This window comes from Carassius auratus, chromosome 29 (genome assembly GCF_003368295.1).
Source record: "Carassius auratus strain Wakin chromosome 29, ASM336829v1, whole genome shotgun sequence".
Classification (NCBI taxonomy): domain Eukaryota; kingdom Metazoa; phylum Chordata; class Actinopteri; order Cypriniformes; family Cyprinidae; genus Carassius; species Carassius auratus.
In genome coordinates, this window is record NC_039271.1 from 15801891 (window position 1) to 15827615 (window position 25725).

The window sequence follows — 25725 nt, forward strand, 5'->3', positions numbered from 1 at the left end:
CCCTCATATGATATGTAAATGTGTGGTTACAGTGCTGTAACCCTTTGAGATCCAATGCAAATGCTCACTCAAAGCAGATGTGTTTTCCTGGCCCAAAACAACTGTAAGGTCTGTGGTCACTGCCTAATTTATCTGCTTTAACCTCAGTCATGCTCGTATATTAAAAGGCTGATCCACAGCATAGGAGTGACAGTGTAATGATTTTTGAAGCTCTTTCTGCAAATGCTAGGATGACAAGGGAATAGAAAAGAATAGAATAGAAAAAAGAATATCCAGGAAACAAAAGTCAGCATGTGCAGTTGTTACCTGAAAGAGCTACCTTAATGGCATATCCAAAAAAAAAAAAAAAAAAAACCCAGAGAAAACAAAATATGAGGATGTAAGTTTAAATGTGTTAACTCAAAGAGCCCTTCAAAAAAGGGTTTTTTGATTTGGTCTCCTTTACCTTCGTCCCTGCATGCACTGGAGCATGAATAATTAATATGGCTTGATTGTTTGACTACTTTCCGCTTTTATTTACACTGTTGTTGTTGATTTAGATGCCATGTTTACTTTACGTTACCCTTTTTGAGTAACTCTTGTGTTGTGTTATTGTTATTGTATTTGATGAGTGTTTATGCGCTGTTAATGATTTAACTCTTACAGATACTCTGAAATGGAACAGTTCACTGAATCTTCAAAATAAATAAATAAATAAAATATAAAAAAAATGAAAAACAAAACAAAAGTTTGCATATTTGTTTTAAGTTTTGTATCATATTTGATATATCAGGCTTTTATGGCCCATAGAGTATGATATAGGAAAATATTGAGCTACTCAAGAAGAAAATTAAAAACCTTTATTCATCCAATCCTTTTTATTCATTCAAACTGAGCAAAGTGAACATTAAAGTTTTTGTAGCCAAAAAAAGAAAATGAAAAGTAATGCAATAAAATGAAGAGGAGATGTACATAGAAACACTAATCAAAAACCTAGTGTTTTATATTTGATGCATACACTTTCTAGAATGCATGTAGAAACTATCAATCAGAAGGCATTTAGTAGCCAGTTTTTTGGCAAGTTTTGATCATTCTGATCATTTAGAGGCCTTAGAAATTAATTTATAAAATATAACAGGCTTTATAGGGTTTGGCTAGAAACTATTTAAGAAATCTATCGCTTTGATATTTTAATCGAAAAAAGTAGGCTAACTAACAGTTATGGCTGTTTTTTTCGGCCATTAAGACAGCTTAACATAAATTCACCCAAGATATTTACTTAAGTACACGAATCCAACAATATTTAAGTTGTACAACTCCTTGCATTGTAATCTTACATTATAAGATTGAACCCCACAACAATCATTCAAGAGCAAGCTCCCATTCATCCTGTCAGTCTGTTTGACACTGGACATGAGAAGAGCAAAGCAGCAGTTCATTGGCATCAAGAGATGCCAGCTCCACCAGCGCCCTCCATCATTCATGTCCTTTTACTGCTGATGCTGAGGCAAAGCGCGCGTCCCCGTCTCGACCGAACGCCTCGCACACACGTGAACGCGCCTGCATGCACGCGAACAGGAAGCAGCGCGAGCTCGTCAAAGAGGACTGACGCGCTGGGGAGCGGATCGCTACGCGTTTACGGACCTTTATTCATCCCTTTGAAGGGATTTACGGTGAAATAACGGCGGCAAAAGAAACCGTCTGGATCAAACAAGGCAAGTGCCAGACCTCATCCTCAGATTTTTCAGATTTTAAAGACCCCCTTTCGCCCTCGGTTTTCTTTTTTAAAGAAGGGCGTGTGGTTTTCCGGAGAGAGCTGGTGCATGTTGAGTACTGCGCGTGAGATTTAAACGGTTCGGATCGTCGCGAGGATGGGCTGCACGTTAAGCACGGAGGATAAGGCGGCAGTGGAGAGGAGTAAAATGATCGACAGAAACCTGAGAGACGACGGAGAGAAAGCGGCCAGAGAGGTCAAACTCCTGCTGCTCGGTAAGACACAGTTCAACACATCCGAGAGGCCTAAACTGTCTCGTTTCTTGGTTGCAACTGCATTACACAGTCACTAAAACTGTATTACGCTGTAGTTACCATTTAAAAAGTAACGGAAAGTTTGGTTGTGCGGTAATGGTAAGTATTTTGATGCCCACCCGTTAGGCTAACGTTACACTACTCAACCCGTCAGCACTCGGGATGTTACTTTTATAGTTTTGATATCTTTATATTGCTTTATTTCCTTGATAACTGTCGAGATGGTCAACATTTCACTTTGTTCAGAAATATAATAAGTGAAACAGTTGGTCAGAAGGAATTACTGGTCGTCCCAGTAGGCTCAATGGCCACAAAGTAACAGAGCTGTCATAGAAAACTGTCGCAGTGCACTCAAAACAAACCAGTTCACACTATGTGATGCCCTGGAAACAGATTTAAATGGGCGGAAAGTTTTTTTTTTTTTTTTTTTTTTTGAAGGGTCTGCTTGTGTTGATGATGGTTTCATCTATAGAAGAGGACTGTCAATGGGGACCTGTTGCTTTCTTCATGATAGATGATGGCAAGTCTCGTGTTTAAATGAGTCGTATTTGTGGGTGATTTCTGGACTGCTGTAACCCTAATCCAAACCCGAACTAACTAATCTCATTAAATGTTACTGTCTAACTAACCCCAATTTTTTATCATCAACTGAATCCTAAATTCCGCCCATATCGAATCCACCTCCAAATATTAAATAAATGTAAATGTTACAAGTTCAGATTTTTGAAAATATAGCTGTCACTAGTACAAAACAACATACACAGAACACAGTACAATGCAATTGTGTGTGTATGTATGTATATATATATATATATATATATATATATATATATATATATATATATATATATATATGCCTTACTGTTTTTGTGTTGAGTCTTGGTAATCTGTATCAATTATTTTCTAACCCCAACTATCTAACCTTAATCCTGGTCTATAATTACTAACACTAGACCTCATTTATTCATAAACTGTTTACTGTCATGAGCAATTTATTATTGTTCTGCTATAAAATATTAGTTTACAGCCTTTTTATGAAACAGCAGTTGTGATGTATTTAAGGGCTACAAAATAATAGTTTTCCATTCTTCAGTGAGCGCGAGAAGGTAAAAGATTGCTAGATATCATACTCTAAACCAGTCAAGAGATACATCATTTGCGTTTCTCATGATGTTTCTTTTGAATTATTTTGAATCTGCAGTCATCTTGACCTCAGTACACGCTGCTTCAACTAAGATGCTAGCGAGATGGTGTCTCAAATGCTGCCACTCGTCTCCAGGCAACACGCAGATGCACACAGACACACAAACTTAATGTGTTCAAATTAGGAAATTACCCATAACAGTGGCACCAATGGAGTCTGGTGAAAGGAAGGAACCAACACACACACACACACACTCTCTCTCTCTCTCTCTAAGAGCATTAAATATGGAGCCTCTTTGGTTTGCTGAAATAACTAGCACATGGAGGATTTGGTGACTTCATCTGTTTGTCTAAAACAGAACCGTACCGGGCACAGGGTCATAGTCGAGCCCGTGAGTCTTACACTGGGGTGCATTGACACCTGACATGGTTTAACAGCCAGAACACTCACACGATGAAGCAATCGCTCAACGTGCCGAATGTTTGGCTTCAAAATGGTGTAATATGAGCATTTCAATAAGCGGTTCAACTGTGATAAGAATCAAGATCCAGTAATATTTGAAATCCAATCCATTAGAAAAAAAGAGACGTTTTATATATTTCATGGGCAGATATGAGATTTTTTATGGCTTTTTTGGACAGTAATCTTGTAGATTTATATGAAAGTAATTTATCATACATACATAACAGATTTGCTCAAAATGATTTATGGTGGAGCAAATATGATTTTCTTTTAGTGTCGATTCTCAGTGGTGACCTTAGTTGAATTATCATGTAGCTCTTTGTACTGATTGGTCAATGTTTGCATTCGCTGGTGAACTATTTTAAATATTCTTTCTCACATTATAACAAATACATAAATTATAGTTAAATATTAATATTTAATGATAATTTAAATTAGTTTTCAGGTGGTTTATACAAAATAAGCAAATGGAATCTTTTGCGGTATTGATCGCCCGACTGTACATTATCAATTACATGTAAACTAAAATATATAATCTGATTTAATGTTACCAGGTGATTAGTTTATTTAGACAATATTTTCTCAAAGTTTACAAAAAATATCTAAAACCAGAAACACATTATGCTTTTTAAAAAACAAAAGGTCGGTCCATTAACAAGGCTGTCTCTGGTTATTTACACAAAATTAACATTTCTGTTCCAAAGCAAAGTGAGTGCAGTTTTTGGCTGAAATATCAAATTAGCTAAATGTTGACCGATTATTATTTTTTGGCTGATATGTATCAGTCTATCACTGACACCGTCTCTTTTTTCCAGTTTGGTTGATTTTCAGTAGATGTTGCTTTAGCAGCTTTCGGCAGGAAATGGCTAGTGTTTGTGCACCATAGAGATCAGGGTGTGGTGTTTTGCGGATCATAACCTGAAGCTTGTGTGTGATAACCCAACTGATTGCTGGACAGCTGGTCTCAGCGGAGGTGTGTGTGTGTGTGTGTGTGGAGCTGCAGGGATGAAAGCAAACTGACTGGATCTAATGTAACAGCACTAATGTCTATGTAAACCGCTCAGACCATCTCTCTCTTGATCACTTACACACAGAAACACTACTGTGATGCACCGCCTTGGGCTGCTCAATTATGGCAAAAACCATAATCACGATAATTTTGGTCAATTTTGGAATCACAATTATTTAAAACGATTGTGAGGGAGCCATATGACCAAAACTTTATACGAGTGATTTATTTAAAATATAGCGATCAATATCTAAATATCTGTTTCCTGTAAATACATACATTTAATTTAATTTAATTAAGGTTGCTATGACATCTACATTGCAGAGGCCAGCGGAATTTCAAAAAAAACAAAAAAAAAGTCTTGAAAATTATTGAAAATAATTAAACTGTCAGAAATTAAAACAAAGACAAATACAACAGAATAAAAAGACACAAATGAAACAAACTGTGCTTTAATGTTTTTTTTTTTCATGCAAGTATCGAGCAGTATTATTATTTTATTTATTCACTATACTATTCAATGTCTCATTTCAGTTTGGCTCTGATGTGTATTTATTTTATTTTATATGAAAAGGTTCATGTAGCGTGGTACAACCTCCTACAGAAATGAATAATCAAATGTAAAATAAAACATAGCCCGCTGTCCCTTTAAGAGCTGCACAGATCCAAATGACCATTACACGCATATTTTCATTCTCAAGTCTTTACGTTCATTAATTACATGGCAAACAAAGGTATATATGAAAAATCACCAAGCGCAACATTTTGACACATTTTTGAGCTATAAGATGACTTTACATGTCCGAGTTGTGTTCCGCCTCTGGGCTTAGGCTATATCTCTTCCTGAGGAGCACTGCAAGTTCTCTTTCACGCTTTTAAAAACATGAATAAATATACTATATAAATTGGGCTTTATGCATGAACAAACGCATCGCTGCAAAGGGGGCGGAATGGAGCGCAATAATCATTTTATCTCGATTATTGTATTTTCATAATCGTTAGGGCCGAAATTGAAATCGAATCGTTTTTTCGATTAATTGCACAGCCCTAGCATCACCATACCCTTGAATATCTCCTTTAATGAAAAACACAAGGAATCAAGAAGAGTGTTCAGTGCAGAATATATCCGTCATGGAAAAGCTTTTTCATCTTGGTCATTTTTCAAAGCTGGTGTATGGTGTTATTATCTGTTATAAGGTAGCTGTTTGTGTGGGTGAGCAAAAGCATAGATCGGCCTTTTGACGCGTCACCGTTTGAGGGTTTTTAAGAGGCTCTGATGTGCATACCGGTGATGTCATCAGAGGGTCAGTTCAATAAATTACCATCACAAAGCACTTCAACACATTTGAGTGTTTTTCACTTGTGTAGTATTGTAATGCCTTTTAAAGTCAGCACAGAAACAAAAATGACCGTATGTTGGATTTGTTTTTCCTTCAAACACAAGGAAATATTTTGAAAAATGTCAGTGATCGACAGCCTCAGTCACCATTTATTCATGGTGCATGTGAATGATGACTTTCTTTTTTCTGGCTGACATGTCCTTTTGTGTTCACGTTCTCCAACTCTGAAAAGAATTTCCTATTCGGCTGATAACAATTTTGTAGGGCTGAGGAAATAAACACATTCATTAATGTGTACGGTTATACTGTACTGTTACATAAAAAATTGCTAATCAAAAAAATGACTTTCAAATATAGGACTTTTAAAATATAATACAATAAATATAATATTATTCACTTTTCAAATATAATAAATGACTATTTACTCATTCTTAGAAATTGATAAAAAAAGAGATTAATCTTAAAATATAATTGGTAAAATCAAATAAAATGATTTATACAAAATAATTTGTTTACCAAGAATAAAAAAAATTCTGTTGATTTATAAATGAATGAATTGGCACCCCTATCTGTGATACCGGCCTGTGATATTTGCTGTCTTTGAAAGTCTATTAAAAATCAATATATTATAAAACACGCTTCCTTTATTTTGATTGTAACAATTTTGGAGTCGGCGTGTAAATATGCACTATTTATAATTACAAGTTTAAATTGATTTACTTCCTATTTAGGCATTCTAAGTTTTTGTAAAATCACTTTTAAGTCAATTCCTGACCTAATCAAGTCACATCCTTTTTTAAATCCAGTTTAACGCCATCACAGTTTGACTTTAAGGTTAATCCAAACCCTGCAGAAGAGAATGAAGAAGTTTACAAATGAAAAAGCCAAAGAACTCCTGTGAGCATCAGCTGTTTGATGAGTCAGCTCAGTAGATGATGTTTTGGGAATACCAAATGTGATTGTTAATCCTCATTAGGTGTTTACGTGCTCAAATGAGAGTTCACATCTTGTTTTTATTGGGCTCCAAAAGAACAAACTGTTCATCTTGGGTCATCTAATAAACTCTTTGCATCTGCAAGGCTCTGTGTTTCCTGCTGGCGTTCTCATGGATGGGTACATTGATAAGTCCCCCTGGGCTACAGGCCTCTGTGGTGAGACATAATTAAAATAATGTGGCCTCTCTATTCCTGTTCTCTTTCCTTCTGAAGGAGTCTTTCCAATTACAGGTGTCTGTTCATCTATGTCGCTGCCCGGTCAAATGTTTACATTGAGCTGTTATTAAAAGTAATAGAGTAGCTACTGTAGAGTGTGCTTTGGGATTTAAAGGAAAAGTGTGTATTTTCTTTCCGTTTCATTTTGTTTTTTCTGCAAAAGTAAGCTGTTTGTACATTGACCCTGTGGTGCTTTCAAATCTGATCTGTTTGTGTAAGCAGTCAACTTATGATTCAACCAATGGCGTGAGTTCGGGGTGGGGCTAACTGTTTTTCGACCAATAGTAGACGAGGTGCTGGTTAGAATTTTGTTCAGTTGGTCTCACAAAAGTTAAATTCTGAATTTTATATAGATGTATGATTTGATATTTTACATTAAAATTAAGCAGTTTTTACGTATTATCAAATGTTAAATTTTCATTTCTAAAAAAACAAAACAAAAGATCAATAATTCAAACAATACAGTTATTATACATTTTTAAGACATTTATAAGACAATTCAAGTAATACATTTAGAAAAACTCCATACATGTCAAAATTTCCGATTTCTTGTTTGTTATATTCAACCCCTTTTTACTGATGCTACCAAGATTATGACATAAGTTTTTGCAATTTTCTCATATGTGTCTGCCAGGAAAATAACTTTACTTGGCTGATTAGTAAATAAATTTACAGGCACAATCTGCATCAAAAAAAAAAAAAAAAAAAAAAAAATTCACTTAAAAGATGCATATATGTGTGATCCTGGACCACGAAACCAGTCTTAAGTCTCAAAAAGCAAAATAACTAAGCTTTCCATTGATGTATGGTTTGTAAGGATGGGACAATATTTGGCCTATTTGAAAATCTGGAATCTAAGGTTGGAAAAAAAAAAAATATATATATTGAGAAAATTGCCTTTAAAGTTGTCCAAACGAATTTCTTAGCAATGCATATTACTACACTACAAATCACACACGTCATCTTTATGAATTTGCTAGTGAATATTCTGAAATGCTAACTGATCTCACCTGCAAAAACAAGACGTGAAAATGTATCTGCGTATGAGGTTCATTGGAAGGGCTTAAAGTGTGTAATGTAATACGGAGCGTGTGTTTGCTGTAATCTAATAAGACCGGGCAGTGCGACAAAGCATTGCATTAAAGTTGTCACATGGTGTCAGTGTATTGAGACACCCTGGAGTTGTGTTTCACAGATAGGGCAGTGATGCAAGTCTGTTATCAATTGCTAACTGTACAAAAATGGGTAGAGGCATCCTTGAAAGTCCAGAAAGTAGTAGTCATGGTGTCAGAGGTTCCCCCTCATATATTAAAGCGATAGCTCACCCTCACGTTGTTCCAAACCTGTATGGAAAAACAAATCTATGGATGTCAGTGGCTACCAGCAACTGTTTATTTACCAGTACTCTTCAAAATATCTTCTTTTGGGTTCAACCGTAGAAATTCATACAAATGTAGGAGATAGATGCACTATTGTCATTTTTGAAATGTCAGAAATAATACATATTTCTTGGTATTTGCAAGTCTGCTTATTTGTCTATTAATTAATCAGACATATAATTACTATGTTGTGAAAAAAAAAAGGTATTTGAATGCTTTTCACAATACAAATAGTTTCCAATAGGGATGCATGATAAATATTGCCCGATATTTAATGCGCATCTTTGGTTCTGTAATCAGCGGTAAGATGCGCATTAAATATCAGGCGATATTTATGATGCATCCCTAGTTTCCAAGGCAATATAAATGTATAAATTTGTATTTATTAAGATATTTGAATGGGATCTATAACAGGCAAAAAATGCTTTTTAATTCAAAATAATTTTAGGGTGAAATATAACCTAAAAACTACTTTGTGAGATACACCATAGAAGGAAATGGTTTCATCCAAAGCAATTCCAGCATCTGTTGACATTTGTTTATCACGCTCCAGCAGTCGTATCAGCAGGTCTGCTCACCGCGTCCCAAAACTCTGACCTAATTTGTAAGTTGTACAAGGTGTTCAAGTGTGTCCATGGTGTGTGTTCTCTCGTGAGGAACTGCTTGGTTCGCTCAGTCCACAAAAGATGCAGTGAATTATCAGCCAGGCAGATTAATCAGCTGTTTTGTCGAATGTTGACATTTTCTCATAAACGATCTAATTTTGGAGCTGTAGTCATTTTTTACTACCATGCAGCTAAACGGCAAACTAAGTGAAGCTTTATCTGATGATTTCTCCCATTTGGAATCTTGATGTTGTCAAAAAGCACAGCTTAAATCTTCTACTGTAAATAAATTACTAATTTACGACTGACTTAAATGTACACCCTTTTTTTGTTTCATACTAGATGGTTATGTCAACAAATCATTACAGTTCTAACAATTTACACTGCATATTTACATCCAGACCTTTGACCACACAACATGGGCCGCCAGAAACAACGATCAGAGAGAAGAGGTTTATCTGCCACAGTAAATTGGCACAAGCATTTTTGCATACAATCAGCAGGAAGCCAAGAGCAAGTTACTATGACAAATAGGGATTATCATGCATTACTGGAAAGGCATGCATATGAGGTATCTGGGCCCTGTTTGGCAGCATGTCCTCAGAAACAGGCCTGGTTTCTATGGCAGTGTGATAAGAGTCCGGACTCGGCTATGCGTCAAACAGACAAAAGCTAGATGAGTGTAATTGTGCCATGGCTCACAGCTCCTTCACAGTTCATTTTCACGAATAGAAACTGGCTCGCACCTTGTTCCTCTAGTGGCACGTTTCTCTGGGTTTGTCCGTTGCTTTATTAAGATCTCTCCCAGGTTGCTCTAGCCCTGAAGGGCTGTTTCCAGCACTGCTCACACAGTTTCTTGTTATAAAAACATACCACCTCTGTTTTCCGATTGAGTGGTTTAATATTCCGCCACAACCTGTCGTAATTCTTGCATTACAGGTGTAATAATGTTTTGGCTTTTAAAAACAGTTGGATAGAAATGAAACATCTGTTTTGTTTTCCATGGCAGGAGCTGATTTTACACACTGATAACAGGGAGCAAAACACATAAGGGTGGAAATACCTTATTTTTTCCATAAAGCTGAATTAAAATCTAAAATGTTTTCTTTTTAAACTGAGATAATTTTAAGATGAGATAAGACAATGAGATAAATAACACAAATCCGCCATTATACACAGACCGCGTATAATTTCTGCTTTTGCGTTTTTTTCCCCAATGGTTAAAGATGCACGTAACTGTCGTCTAGGATCTTTTGTTCTAGTTGTTTTTATATTCTATTGCGAAGCTAAAATTGCTGTTCGGAAAAAAGCCGGGTAGACACTTCCAATACAACAACTGCTGTCATCCAGTCTATAGCCTTGCTGTTATCAATAATAGCCTACTTCAATGTTACGACGAAATAATCATAATAATAATAATAATAATATAATGCCTATTATTATTTTTATGCTAGTGTAATGCTAAAAGACTGATATTGTAAAATAAAAAAAGCTAATAATTTTTTTTTTTTTTTTTTTTTGCGACTGTGACAATGTTTATTATTACTGTACATACTATCATTACAGATGCATTTATTCATGGACCATGATTCCAGTGGTGGCTACTTATAATTTATTTTCCAATTAATCTGATTCAACCATTTCCAATAACTCCAGAGCATACAAAAGTAAAAATGTATTGAAAAATAATGTATGTAATCATTTCCAAAAGTCTCGTTTTATTTACAGAAATATTCTGCTTCGGTTCATATTTGTTGGAATTTAGACTTTCAAATAAGCTACAACATTTTGACTGTGGTGAAAAACTTTTGCTCTCCCGCTTGCCGGACGGACACAAAGCGAGACACGCACATTCAACTTTCTGTTCAGGTCAAGACAACACACACATAGCAGTGGAGTTTCCGGTCTCTGTGCTAGGTAACGATATCCCAGTAGATAAGCAGGTTAAATGGGATTTTATAAGTGGAGCCATTATTGAACCAATCAATGCAGCAGTAGAAGGCTGACAGAGTTTACCAGCAGTGCACATTTGTAAACATACACGGAACTGAACCAGCAGGTGTGGTCTGATGATTTTATCTACTCAGCATTTTATTTATTCACTCTCTTGTCAAGCCGTATGGCCTTCTTTCTTCTATAAACCATAAAAGGAGAAGTTTAGCACAATGTTCACGCTGCTTTTTTCATACAATGAAAGAGGATGGAGATTGCGACTGTCCCGACTCCATAAACATTCTTTGAAACTACATCACTGAAGATAGAAAGCTGTAGTTGCGTGGAATGACACCAGGGAGTAAATGTGAGAAATGTTTTTCCTTCAAGCACCACTCTGAGAAGTCAATGAAATATTCATAGGCAATAATGAAATAATGAAAGTGTTAGAACAACTATGTACAACAATGTTCACTGTCTTAGATCTCGTATTTTCAGGATCATGTCTACATCGCTCGACAGGGTTTTAAAAATTCAGGGGGGGCCCCTCGGAAACAAAGCGTCAAGATGAAACTGTCAGGCTTTTGCATCTTTTTTATTTTCATTTTCTGTCTTGTGGGGCTCATACGAGTTTCATTAAGCCACTGTTGTTCTTGAAATTCACTATGTCTAGACGCTTGCACTTCTTGTTTTGTTTGTAGACGTAAGCTATCTCTTACGCAACTGCTCTTTGACAGGTGCTGGAGAGTCTGGGAAGAGTACAATAGTCAAACAAATGAAGTAAGTAACTCGTTTTCATTTTCTAATCTAATTAGACTTCAGGTTTAGTCTGACTATGATTTATTGGTTACTCATATCTCTCTACATAGAATCATCCACGAGGCAGGCTACTCGGAGGAGGAGTGCAAACAGTACAAAGCTGTTGTCTACAGCAACACTATTCAGTCTATCATCGCCATCATTCGTGCCATGGGCCGACTTAAGATCGATTTCGGAGACGCAGCACGAGCGGTGAGTCACAGGATTGGTGCCCTGGTGCCCTTCATGTCACCTACAGCCCACTTGTGTAGATTCACAGACACTACAAGAATGTGAATGAACAGGAGAAATTGTACTGGTCAGTATGCTAGCTGGAAGTTCAATTAAATGAATTGCCTTTGATAGTCAATGTTGCAGTTGATGAAAAATAGTACACTTGAAATACACTTAATTTAAGAAATTTTAAGATTTTTTTTTTTGTTGCAATAAAACAGGACAACGTTAATTGAATGTGTGCAAGAATTGAAAGCTGCTGTACTCTCTGTGTCTCAGGATGATGCGAGGCAGTTGTTTGTGTTGGCGGGCAGCGCTGAGGAGGGTTTCATGACAGCAGAGCTGGCTGGAGTGATAAAGCGTTTGTGGAAGGACAGTGGAGTGCAGGCCTGTTTCAGTCGATCCAGAGAGTACCAGCTCAATGATTCAGCAGCATAGTGGGTATCTTTGTCTTCCTCTAGCCGTTTAAGCCCCCATGATGTTTTCATGTGTTTTTTGCATATATGTTCTCTGCTTCACCTTACACCACATTCTAACCAAGTGTGAAGCGATATGTTATGTGATGAATCACATCCGAGATCTTTTTAATATTTCAATTTGAGAGCAAACTGAAACTTTAGCATCTACGATAATGACCTTAGTAATCTGTGTCTCTTCTAGGGTTTCAGAATGTATAGAACTGTACTCGGCTTTGCCCGTACAACAAAGCCTGCAATCAACCTCAACATTTCTCAACAAATTCTTTCAAAAAACCATATTAGTAGCTATGGTATCCAATTTTCATTATATGCATGATTTAAGTCTTACAGTAACTCTTACTTTTATGACTTCTAACAGATTTAAGAGTCAAAGTTGGCTCTTAAATCAAACGTAATTGAGAAACCTCTTGGTTGGAGATTTCCTCTGGGACATCTCGGCGATCTCTGTTCTTTGTGACATTGGGAGTCATTTGGTTTCTATAGAGTACAGCAATCAGGTTCCAAAAGTAAAAATCCCATTCATTTTTTCCATAGGAGAATAGATTTTTTACCTTAACTTAAAAACCATTAATTTGAGACTTGTGATTTCTGAGGTTGTTAATCAATGGCATATGCTTCGGTTGAAGCCATCAGCCTACATTTTTTTTTTATAATCATGTTTAATAGTGGAATTCCTGCTTAACAGAAAAACAACATTACCCATGATTTTGATCAGAAGCAAATCACACCAAAAGAACACTTTAACACTCCCATGAATGACGTAGTCAGTCGCCTTACACTGTCAAACGGCTTAAATATTTGCATGTATATGATTACTGTGCAATAAATGTAAAATATGTTGTTTCAATACATGTAGTGTTTAAATGAACGGTTTTCTAATTTATGTTTTAATTTGATTCTATCTTTCACAATGGGCCTGTTAGTGTTTTCCTGGATTGAAGCCGTTAAGTACAGAGTCTTGTACTTCTGGAACCAAGGCAGTTAAAAAAGTGGGCAGACACTGTTTCACGGTGTTTTAATTGCTCCGCCCACATTGAATTCTCATTGGCTCAAAATTCCACTCAACACAGCTACATATTAAAAAAATAATTTGTAACGTTTTATGACTGAAAGCCCACACTGGCTTTGATTTTTTTCAAGTCGCACAGTATTTTGCTTTCCGCAGGGCTGTTTCACATTTCACCAAGTTGAGACGAACATGAATCACCTCATAGCTTTTTGTTTTTGTCCTCCACAGCCATTCTTTATTTATCTTTCTTTATCTGTCTACCTCACATACCATCCTCACTTCCTATCTCTCTCAGTCTGTTCACCTTTTCGGGTGCTCAACCATTCATTCCCCCTTCTGTTTTTCTAGTTCCCTCCCCTTCTGTTTTTCTTGTTCACTGAACACCAGCCACTGCCAAAACAGCAAGTTCGAACAGCTTTATCCGGTACACTGAGATCTCCTGTCTTACCCTATCCAGACTCTCACTGAACGAGTTTGTCAATATTTGCCCCACTATAGCTGCCTGCCTACTAGAACATGCCATTGCCCTGGACTGAGAAAACCTCCGTCCGACACTAGCCACACATATACACACATATGTTCATATTCACGTTAAAAGAAATACACAGAAGAAAGTGTGTCACATGCTACAGTTGAAGCATGCAAATATGTGTGGATGTATGTTAAAGTTTAATGTTGAATCAAACTGGTGATAAAGATAAACAAGTTAAATCAATTCGAGATAACAGTTATGAAGTGTACGTAGAAATTCCTTTTCCCCTTAATCGAACTGTTATGGCAGTGCTGTTTTCGTACAACTGTTTGTGTTTGAGTTTCTTTAATTCAGTTCCAAAACCTAATGAGCTGTCTTACTGTCTATTTGAGGTACACTAGGGCACAGTTGCCTTGCCAGTGGTCAGGCACGATTGTCCCCCCTCTCAATGTCCCGCTGCCCTGCACTCACATTGCACTTTAACAGGCCTGAGCACACTTACGGCACTACGATTCAAGCGTAAAAAATAGGGGAAGAAACGAGTTCTTGCTCAGCACAATGGAGTACGTCCTAATGCTAACTTTGTGGCTTTTTAGTTCGAGTTGTTTGTGGTGCAGTAACACCTGGTTCTCTCACATGCGCAATATGTTTCTTAATTAATCTATCACTTATGTCGTGCAGAAAGTGTGATGTGTCTCGAGTTCCGTGGTTAGTGCCCACATTATATGCATTCTGCGCAAACTGAACCAGTACGGTGTGGAGTGATCTGGTATTCCGGGATTGCCTTCTCTGTTAAAGACTCATTTCAATGTGGTTTACAGTTCATCCAAAATGAAGCGTGATATAAGGATGCCATTTAGAAAAGTGGGTAGCTCGCTAGGTTTTGGAACAGAGCTTCTATGCAAATTTGTGTGTATGTGGTAGATGTCTCATTTGTATATTTGTGAGTGCATAATGGTGTTTGGATTTTGTTTTTACGCTGTTACTAAGCATTACCAGATTGCGAGCTAAAGTGTAGCCTCTGTCTCACCATTTTAGACAGGACCATGAACATCATATGGAGTAGGCAGTTGGCAGACGTGACAACACATTGTTTGTTTTTCAGGAAACGGCCTTGCTGACTGTTGTGCAACTGTTTGAGTGGACGCGAATAAAAATCTGTTTTGGCAGGTTGAAATTTTAAATCCCTGTCTTCACCCATTCCCGTCTTGTGAGAGACCCAGTCGGGACCTCTGTGCCAAGAGATTTAATGAAAGCACGAACTGCACTCAAGACGTTTTCATTTCATCTGAACTAAAACCTCCCTCCCTGTTATATCTCCACAGCTACCTGAATGATTTGGACAGAATATCACAGGCCACCTATATACCCACTCAACAGGATGTGCTGAGGACTCGAGTCAAAACCACAGGCATTGTTGAGACACACTTCACTTTCAAAGACCTCCACTTTAAGTGAGCACTTCAGGGTTGCTTTATTCAAAAAAATATATCCAAAACATATTCTTGGCAAATCAACCCAAAATCACAAGAAAAAGAAATTATAGTATGCACAAAAATCAAGCCTATTTTAGGACCATTTTGGACATTTTCTGTTCTCCAATTCTCAGTAGCTTATAATAATGCAAGAAAATCTCTTACTTTTCACTATTACCATAATGTACACTTGTAGAATATAATTGTACATACATTATGATAGTATTATACAGTAATGGAATTTTGGGGATTTTTTTAATTGTCATTGAAATTATAAAACAATTTTTTTTTTTTAACTGTTCAAATATGTAGGAAAACAATATAATATTATATATATATATATATATATATATATATATATATATACACACATACATACAGTACAGACCAAAAGTTTGGAAACATCACTATTTTTAATGTTTTTGAAAGAAGTTTCTTCTTCAAAAAAAATTTGTCTTCTTTGATCAAAAATACAGAAAAACATGTAATATTGTGATATATTATTACAATTTTAAATAATTGTTTTTAAATTTATAATACTTTAAATTATCATTTATTTCTGTGATGCAAAGCTGAATTTTTAGGATCATTATCACATGATCCTTTAGAAATCATTCTAATATGATGATTCATTATCAAAGTTGAAACACTTCTCCTGCTTAATATTTTTTCAGAACGTGATACTTTTAGGATACTTTGTTAAAAAAAAAAAAAAAAGATTCTATGTTTTTAAAATATAAATATTTTGTAATAGCAATATACACTACTGGTCAGTAATTTGGGGTGAGTAATTTTTGATTTTTTTTTTATAAAAGCAATACTTTTATTCAGCAAGGATGTGTTAAATTGATAAAAAGTGATAGTAAAGAAAATATATTATTAGAATATATATTATAAGATTTTTCTTTTTTTGAATAAATGCAGTTCTTTTAACCTTTTATTCATCAAATATATTAGACAGCAGAACTGTTTCCAATGCTCATAATAAACCAGAATATTAGAATGATTTCTAAATGATCATGTGATAGACTGGATGTTACATGTGACACTGAAGGCTGGAGTGAGGATGCTGAAAATTCAGCTTTGCGTCACAGGAATTTTTTTTTTTTTTTTTTTTTTTTTTTTAAGTATATTCAAATAGAAAACTATTATTTTAAGTTGTAATAATATTTCACAATATTACATTTTTTTCTGTATTTTTGATCAAATAAATGCAGGCTTGATGAGCAGAAGAAACTTCTTTCAAAAACATTAAAAATAGTAATGTTTCCAAACTTTTGGTCTGTACTGTATATATATATATATATATATATATATATATATATATATATATATATTTTTTTTTTTTCCAAGGATAAATATGACTCCATAGTGATGTATTAGCTTTATTACACTTAATATAATATCATATGCATTTGCTTATCCACGGATTGAACTATTAGGAAGTACTTTATAGTATTAACCGTGCAGATAGTGTGTGATTGTAATCATGTGCACGAGTGATAGAAAAGAGAAGCAGAGAGAGACAAATGGAGAAGTGTCAGTCTCGGACTGGTTTGCACTCTGTTTCAGACAGGAAGAGGAAGTACATATCGTCAGTTTTTATGCCCATATTTAGCTATAGACCTCTCTATTGTTCAACTCACTATTTGTGTATGTTATGTATTTTTATGCCAATCAGAGCAGCAATAGCTTAGCAACATGCAAACACTGAACTCTATTAAAAGCAACTATCTCAGGTGCATGTCTCATAAGGACACTATTTTCGGGGGCACACTATTGCGAGTACCACAACGATCACTTCTGTGGTTTCACGTCAGCTAGTATGCTCCCTTAGTAAGGCAGCTCTCTAGTTTAGAACAGAGTTACAGAAAGTTGATAACCATTTTAAAATGTCATGTATTTCAGGATGTTTGATGTTGGGGGACAAAGGTCAGAGAGAAAAAAATGGATCCACTGTTTTGAAGGTGTAACTGCCATCATCTTCTGCGTGGCACTGAGCGATTATGACCTGGTGCTGGCCGAAGATGAAGAGATGGTACCAAAGTACTTCCTGTGGTTTCAAAAAATACAAAATTACAGTGCCTGCAAGGCAGTGTGTATAGAAAATCCATGTTTTCTTTCTTTAATTTGTTATTACGTTTTGTGGTTCAAGCTGGAAGCATGAAATGTGCAAATTTGATCCAAACTTTCTTTTTTTGTAGTAGTAAATGTTCGTTTTTGAATGCCCAGTGAAAGATTAATATATTTTTCTTACATTTCTTAAGAGTTTATTTGTGTATAGAATTGTGATAAGTCTTCTTTCTACTTGCATTTTTTTAAGAATAAAAGACTATTAAAACATTTTTGTTAACTGAAATAAAGCTTAAATCAAATCAAATATTAATATTAAATGAAAAACAAAGTAAAAGAAAAAAAAATGCCTTGCAAGCATTGGTATTTCTGTATTTTATACAGAAAATGTTAATCTGTATACTGTGGTCTAAAATCGATAGTTGCCCAAAAAAGAAAATTCTGTAAATGTCATCTTCTTCTGATAGCTTTGTTTGAGCAACAATCTGTCATTTAAGTTATTAGCAACTAGGACATTCCGCTACATAACACTTTTATCCCTGTAAACCTATTAGATTTTATAATGATCATATTGTATACAGGTCCTCCTATTATATGAAATCTGTTTGAATGTGTGAATGGAGGGTAAATTAAGCCTGACGAGAAAACCAGTTCTTGCATTTATCACATAATCTGTAAAAGTCATATCGATTCAGTTTCAGTCCTACTTTAATAAGGGATTTCAAACAGGTATTAATTGATTTAATGATAAATGGGCTAAAGCACATCTCCATCCCCAGTCTGTATTCCATAAATCAAGCTTTTGAGTTGTGTTGAATGGCAACTCGATACAAAGATGTAGTCTTTACAGTAAATAATCTCTGAGTAGACTGTGTATATTCACTGTGTAACATTTAACTGTGTAGTGTTTAAAATTGCTTCCAAGCCAAGATGCTTAATCAACACCCCCTTTCTATTTCTCAAAGTCCTCATTTCTTATATTCCATCAACCAATTTCTCTTTCTGCAGAACCGAATGCATGAGAGCATGAAGCTGTTCGACAGCATCTGCAACAACAAATGGTTCACAGACACCTCTATCATCCTGTTCCTCAATAAGAAAGATCTGTTTGAGGAGAAAATCAAGAAGAGCCCGCTGACCATCTGCTATCCAGAATACGCAGGTCAGACCCCCATACTGGATTTGTAACAATATACTGATAGAGAAACATTTGAGTGGTCCTTTATATATACCATTGTTTCCAGTTATTTTATACCACAGGAACACGTGACATCACTTCCTCATATAGAAAATATTTCCTGTCCATCTCACAGGGTCTAATACATATGAAGAGGCTGCCGCCTACATCCAGTGTCAGTTTGAAGATCTGAATAAGCGGAAAGACACCAAGGAGATCTACACTCACTTCACCTGTGCCACAGACACCAAGAACGTGCAGTTTGTCTTTGACGCAGTGACCGATGTCATTATCAAGAACAACTTGAAGGACTGTGGACTCTTCTAGAAGCTGGCTTGTATCTGGTGAGGATCAGCTTCGTAAAAGTCATGCGTGCCTATGCCATGCTGGTGTGTTTATATGCAAAATAATCAATGTTCATAGTGAGGAGGAAGTCACATACTTGGCCTGGAGGCATCATGGAATAAACACTGCAGAACAAATGTGGGTTTGAAGGTCATGTGTTCAGTTCGTTCATTGTTTTGGTAAAGAATGATGCATTTTTGGTGAACTGATTCTTCATGGCATTAGTGTAGGGCCGGACTACCTCCTTAGGGGGCAAAAGCTTTTTAAAAATTAATATTTTTACTCCGCAAAGAGGCATTCAGATGAAAAACTTGAACTTTCTATTCATCAAAGATATTAAAAGAATTAAAAATGTTTCCTGAGAACCAAATCAGCATATTTGAATTTCTGAAGGATCATGTGACACTGAAGACTGGAGTAATGATGCAGAAAATTCAGCTTTGATCTGAATAAGTATAATTTTTAAATATATTAAAACAGAAAACAGTTAAGTGCAATTGTAATAATACTATTATTTCACACTATTACTTTTTAATGTATTTTTTGATTCTGAAAGAATAAGCACAAAATCTTATCCTCCTCTTTAATCATGATGTTAAATGTAAGTAGTTTACTCTTTATGCCTTGTTCGAATATGGCTTGTCACATTTAAGTAACTCTTTCTTCTTTCTATTTTTCTTTTAGGTGCAACGGAAGCCAGTTTTGACGTGCATTTTGTTGGAGAAAGATTGCAAGAATAAGTCCGGAGAAAATTGGTCTTGGACCAGTGCTGTACATTACGCAACTTTTGTCGGCTTTATTTATGGTTTCTGTCTCTGGAAATTTTCAAACGTAGCATTGAAAAATGAATTGTGTCGAATGTTCGTACAGTCGTTGCTGTCGCAGCCATGTTGTTTATTTTTCACCCTGACACAAGTTTGTTTCTTTTAGACGATGGATTTCTTTTTATTTCGCTTTCTTGCATCAGAGGAGTTCCCCTTTACTTGTAAAATGTGTTTTTTTTTTTTTTTTTTTTGCCTTTGCGGTTGTTGTTATGGGGAGAGAGGAAGATTGTGCTTCTCAATCCAGTTTGTTGGTTCTCGTGCCTTCGCATGCGTTTCAGTAGTCCTTGTCCATTTGCTTTGAGTTAGCCTGCTGAATATCTCTCCAACATTAAAACAATTCATACTGGATGTTACTAATCAGAGCACATATGCATAATGTGGGTGTGTGTGAGAGAGAGAGAGAGAGAGTTTGTGTTTATCTGTTTGCGTATATATATATATATATATATATATATATATATATATATATATATATATAAATAATACGTAATGTCGAGAAAACTAATGGTTAATACAGTGAGCGGTGGTCCAAACCTGTGGGTCTCCATGGCAACAAGAGTAGACCCAACAGCCACTTCAGATGGAGATGAGTGCTGTTCAGCTGTCAGACACAGGACTTGGAATCTGTCTCTCGAGCACCTGTCATCAGACACTGGCCGCCATTTTAACGGCGTACTGCTCGGAGAATTACATATCACGAGGAACGCCACTAAGAGACAGAGGGACTGAGAAGGGGTTCGGGATTCACGGAGAAATAAAACAACAACAATATGATCATGTCTGCAAACAGACGTTTGAGGCAAGCGATACTGCTGATTGATTTTAAAGAAAACTGCCACCTCTGTGTGTTCTCCATATTGGGGGAACATTTGTACACTCATTTCCCTTATTTTGCTAATAAAAGGCATTTACTTCCCGGGTTGTGTATTTGTAGTATTTGTCACCCTCTACTCATCCCCATCTTCTCACTGGTTTGAGAAAGACATGTATGATACGAGGAGAAAGCAATCACAAAATGAAGTTCCAACAAGCTCAGTGAAAAAGCAAATCCAAAATTGGCAAAACAACGTACAAGTACACTTCATTCTGTACCAAAAAGTATTGCTATTAGTATTGGTGTACTTTAAAATTGATTATTTTACCTAATATTTTTTCCGAACCAGAATACCACACTATTAGCTTAGCCTCATGCTAACGTCAAACTCCACTCAAATAAATTTTGAATCAAATCTCCTGAGTGGAATATAAAACTCGAAAGTGAATTTGGTGTGTGCAGTGCTTTGTGCATCGCTACACTATAAAACAGCAAATAAGACTCTTTTTTTTGGACACAGTTTGCCAAAATGTTTCCATGTTTAGAAAGAGACTGCCAATATACAGTAGGCAGCGAGGCAGATCACTGGGTTTTGGAGCAAAAGCTAACTCTGCTAATGGTTTGTGGAGTCTCTAGGATGTTTATATAAAGGCCTTCATATCCTCGTCAGTCAACATTCAGTGTACTTTGTAAAGTTTCTTTCCCAGTGAAATGGGAAAATAATGTACAAATGGAGTTTTATTTATCCATCAGGAGGGGGTTGTTCCAAAGAAAAATGGAGCCAGTCTTGAATGAGAGTTTTCTAAAACAATTCCCAAACAGCTGCCTGGCTATTGGCTAACATTATGACTAGCTCGCTGACTGCCAAGAAAAAATGTAATTATATCAGTGCTAATGTAAGTTTCAGACAATTACAGCTCACTGTTGCCTCATATAAGACTCGGGGTGGTGTTTTCCTAACCCGTTTATAGTGAAAGCATGCCATCAAGTGTAGTTGCTGGATCCAGAGCTGGGCAAATGGAAACACTGAAGATTACAAGCTACTGTAGGGAATCATCTAGAAAACCTGGCATGAATATAGGTCACAAGGCAGGGGGCCAGTAGAGGAGGATATAGAAAATTGCCTACAGCATTTTAGTGCTCATAGTTTTGTTGAAACTGGGAAATCAGTAGTAAACTTGTTTTTTTTCCTTTTTTTTTTTTCAAGAAAGTGATGGACATTTCTAGGTGATTGAAACTAAATGTCCACTAGGAGTGCCTGTGCTATTTAACCATCTCCACAAAAAGTGTACTCCAGCTTATCCAAAAAGTTAAGGCCAAAAGCAGGTTTTCTAATGGAAAACTGTAAATTTCTTGCTAATCTAATATGATGTGTAACTAGAAGCATTGGTGCTCATGTAAATATTCTTCGTTTTTGTACTCACTTGAACATTTCCCCACCTTCCCAGACAGCTAAACCACGGTGCAGATCCAACTCTCTCTTTCTTCAACTTGATTCAGGGCTGACGTTCTTGAGTGCAGGTTTATGCTAGGATTTACGCCTGTGGAGGAAGAACAAGACAAGACGAGATGAAAAGATTATGCTGCAAGTAAGTGATGATGTCACAAGGGGGTGGGCTGGTGGGGATGATGATGTAGCAGTTTGACACAATAGCTGCGTTGCTGACAAACTCGGACACAAATAAGCTGAACGACTGATGTTTGTCAGAGAACAAAGAGCATTACCGTAATGCTTCTTTCTATACATATTAGTGTTTGTGAAAACCAGTTAGCAGAGCAGTGATAATGAGTCTTATCAGTGTTGTTCCAGCCCTGTGCACAATGTCAGTATCAGGGACCTATTTAGCACAGAATGAATGCCATTTGCCTTACCTTGGTTTCAAAAACATATAAATGAAAAAAGCACTATAAAAGTGTGATAGAAGACATCTGTACATCCTCTGTTAAGTCTCCCAAAGCTGTTTGACAATAACTCAGATGTCTTTGTTCCTCAGATTAATTTATCAAATTGCTTCAGAAGGTGGTTTTTCGTAACATAACAGCTCCAGTTCAGAAAGACATTCGTCAAAACAGATTTGATTGTGTTTTTTCAATTTTGATGGCGTGAGGAGGGAGTAAATTGTTTGACAAAATGCACCTGAATTTAACATTTCTATTTGAAATCTTTTAAAGGCTCATATTAATGGAGTTATATAACCACTTTTTGGTGGCTCGTGTACTGTAAAGTGATTGATGATAATCAGGAGTGTGTCTAATTGTTGAGCACTCAGTTGAGTGTGGGAGACCAGAAGCATTAGATTTTCCATTAGTGACCTTCTCATGCAATTAGACATGTTGTAAAGCATTAATTTGATTAATAGACAGCACTTCCACCGAAGCAAGAAGCTTTTGAACATGGAAACCGCACAACCAACCACACAAATTAGCGTTTCGGTTTACATACCCAAAGCTTTGGTAATCTAAAGAAATTATAACTTGAAATAAGTTGCACAAACCTAATAAATAAAGAAAGAAGCTGCGCTTGATGCACGTGTATGATATCTTTGACCTGTAACCAGCAGCCTTTCTTTCATATTAACGCGTGCCCCGTGATGTCATCCACTCTGGACTCCATAGCAACAGAGATATTCCTTAGGTCTGGTGATACGTTCAGCGGGCTGTTATTAATAGCTCCTGATGTTTTCACTGTGACACGCGTGAAGATGCACATGGACTCATGTTTCGGGCTATTATAGATCTTCTCAGAGCCCATTTTTGATGTGGTTCCTGTCAGTTGAACACATATTTTCATAAAACAGCTACCTAGAAATAGCACTAAAGAGTCCATTTAAAAACAAATGAACATTCATCGACAGTGAAAAGAGGCTATTATCATTTTCCACAAGCTGATAGCAAGCGGTTCAAGTGGGTCACAAAACGATTTCGTCGCCCACTCGTTGATCAGTTTGTTGGTCTCTCTCTCGCGCTCATTCTCGCTCTCCCTTTATGCTCTTTATTGCTAATTTCTCGTGTTACGCATACATTCCTCCCACATCTTGCTGCTTTAGTACGCAGTACAGAGGCACAGTGCTCATATCATTTTAGGAAAACTCAACAAAAACACAGTTTATTCATACAAACATGAATATAACTTGAAAGAGTCAGATCATTTTTGTACAGCTGACAATAAAATAGATGAGAACTTCTCATATACTCACACTAGCAGCACTTTAAGGATCATAATGGGTCTTAATGCATTTATTTTTCTATTTTTAACAGTAATACTGTGAAATATTATAAAGATTTTAAATAACTAATACTTAAATAAATCGTCAAATGCAATTATTTTCCTGTTTTTGTGCAAAAACTAATATTTTTTTATTTTAAATATATATATATATATATTTTTACAATGAAAATTCTTACAGTCACTATTAATCCATTAAAAAGCATCCTTGCTGAATAAAATTCATTCATTCTGAATAACTGAATTGAGTAATTTATTTCAATGTTTCAGTTGGTACACTTTTTAGACTTTCAGTCCAGGCTCAAATAGGAAAACAAACAATGGATATCTGTTATATTTCTGCATTGCATCACAGGATGATGACTTGCTGGAAATAGCAGCATGTGTTTATGTTGTTTTACCGAATCGAGAGAATCTGTGGGCAGAACGCTGAGAGTTCTTGAATGAATCATCCAAAGCATGGCCTACATTTCTGAGTCTGAGTTCATACTGTGACATGAAGACACAATTAATATGCAGAGCGGCAGCCCACAAACGCTCCTGCGTCTGTAAACAAGGAAAACAGAAAATACAATGTGTTTACACAAACAGAAATGTTCATCATGCCATTATTCGGCTCGGTTCTGGTACTCGTAGAGTCTTTGGTTGCACCATTTTAACCTGCAACAAAATGGATGTGATCAGATGAAGATGGCTAATGAATATTGAGCAGGTAGCATAGTAACATCTGTCCTCCAGTCATTAAACTGTGACCACACAGAGCAGGGCCACTGTTTAAACACTTAATCAATGACTGGAGCTCCGTCAGATATATATTCAATCAGTTCATTTGTCATTTAGACTTGCTGCTTTCAGAAACTCCTTCCCTAATTTATAAGGATGAAAAATGCACAGGCTTAATTCATTCCTCATGCATGCTAAATGTGGACGAGCACTTTATGCTCAAATGATGGCTGCTTCATTTTTTGTGATTTAGTGACTTTAGTGAGTAAGCACTTTTTATCCTATAACTCAGGATTTTGATAACATTTTGCCAATACATTTAGCCATAGCCACTTAGCCATAATGTTCCCTTAACACACAACATACTGTGTTTCAAAAAAGTGTCCAATTGCTCAATCGGAAAATACTTACTGTGGGTTAGGTCAAAGCAATCAGCAGTTTCACACCCTCTCAATTTCGAAATGAAAAGACGCCGAGCTGTTCAGTTCCTCATTCTGATTTACTGAGTGGAAGACGCTGTCCTGTGTCACAGCGCCACCCAGAGGACACGCGAGGAATGAGTCGTTCACCGCGCGCGCGCACACACACACACACACTTTCTGAGGAGTTTTTTTTTTTTTACACATATGCCAAATATAGCAGACATCAAACACCTAATATACAAGTACTTTAGTTTAAGTACTAAAGTCATTATGTAAACAAATAGTGTTTATGGTTAAACTAATATTTTTCTGAAAGCTTGTGCATTAACGAAGAGTCATGTGTTGTGGGATTGATTAATTCATTCCCAGGGGCTCTGCTGTTTCCTGTGTGGGAAGGCAAAGCTCTTTAATGGGAGTCATGGAGTCAGTCATCAAAATGAAGCTGAATATGTTTCCCAGAGACCCATTTATCATTGGAAACAGTCTAGAGTTGTATTCTAGATGCTATGATATATTCATCTCTTCCATCTTTATTTGACCCTCTAACTTTAACACTCAATATTCT

The 25725-nt window shown here is 36.2% G+C and overlaps 1 protein-coding gene across 1 annotated transcript; it reads left to right on the forward strand.

Annotated features, from left to right (window-relative positions):
- Window positions 1–1549: 1549 nt before the first annotated feature.
- gnai1 (guanine nucleotide binding protein (G protein), alpha inhibiting activity polypeptide 1) lies at window positions 1550–20891 on the forward strand. Its single transcript, XM_026209862.1, has 9 exons — window positions 1550–1968; window positions 11827–11869; window positions 11959–12100; window positions 12401–12558; window positions 15407–15535; window positions 17465–17594; window positions 18638–18791; window positions 18943–19150; window positions 19836–20891. The coding sequence occupies exons 1-8, from the start codon at window positions 1851–1853 to the stop codon at window positions 19131–19133; spliced, it is 1065 nt and encodes a 354-aa protein (XP_026065647.1). The 5' UTR covers window positions 1550–1850; the 3' UTR covers window positions 19134–19150; window positions 19836–20891.
- Window positions 20892–25725: the final 4834 nt, after the last annotated feature.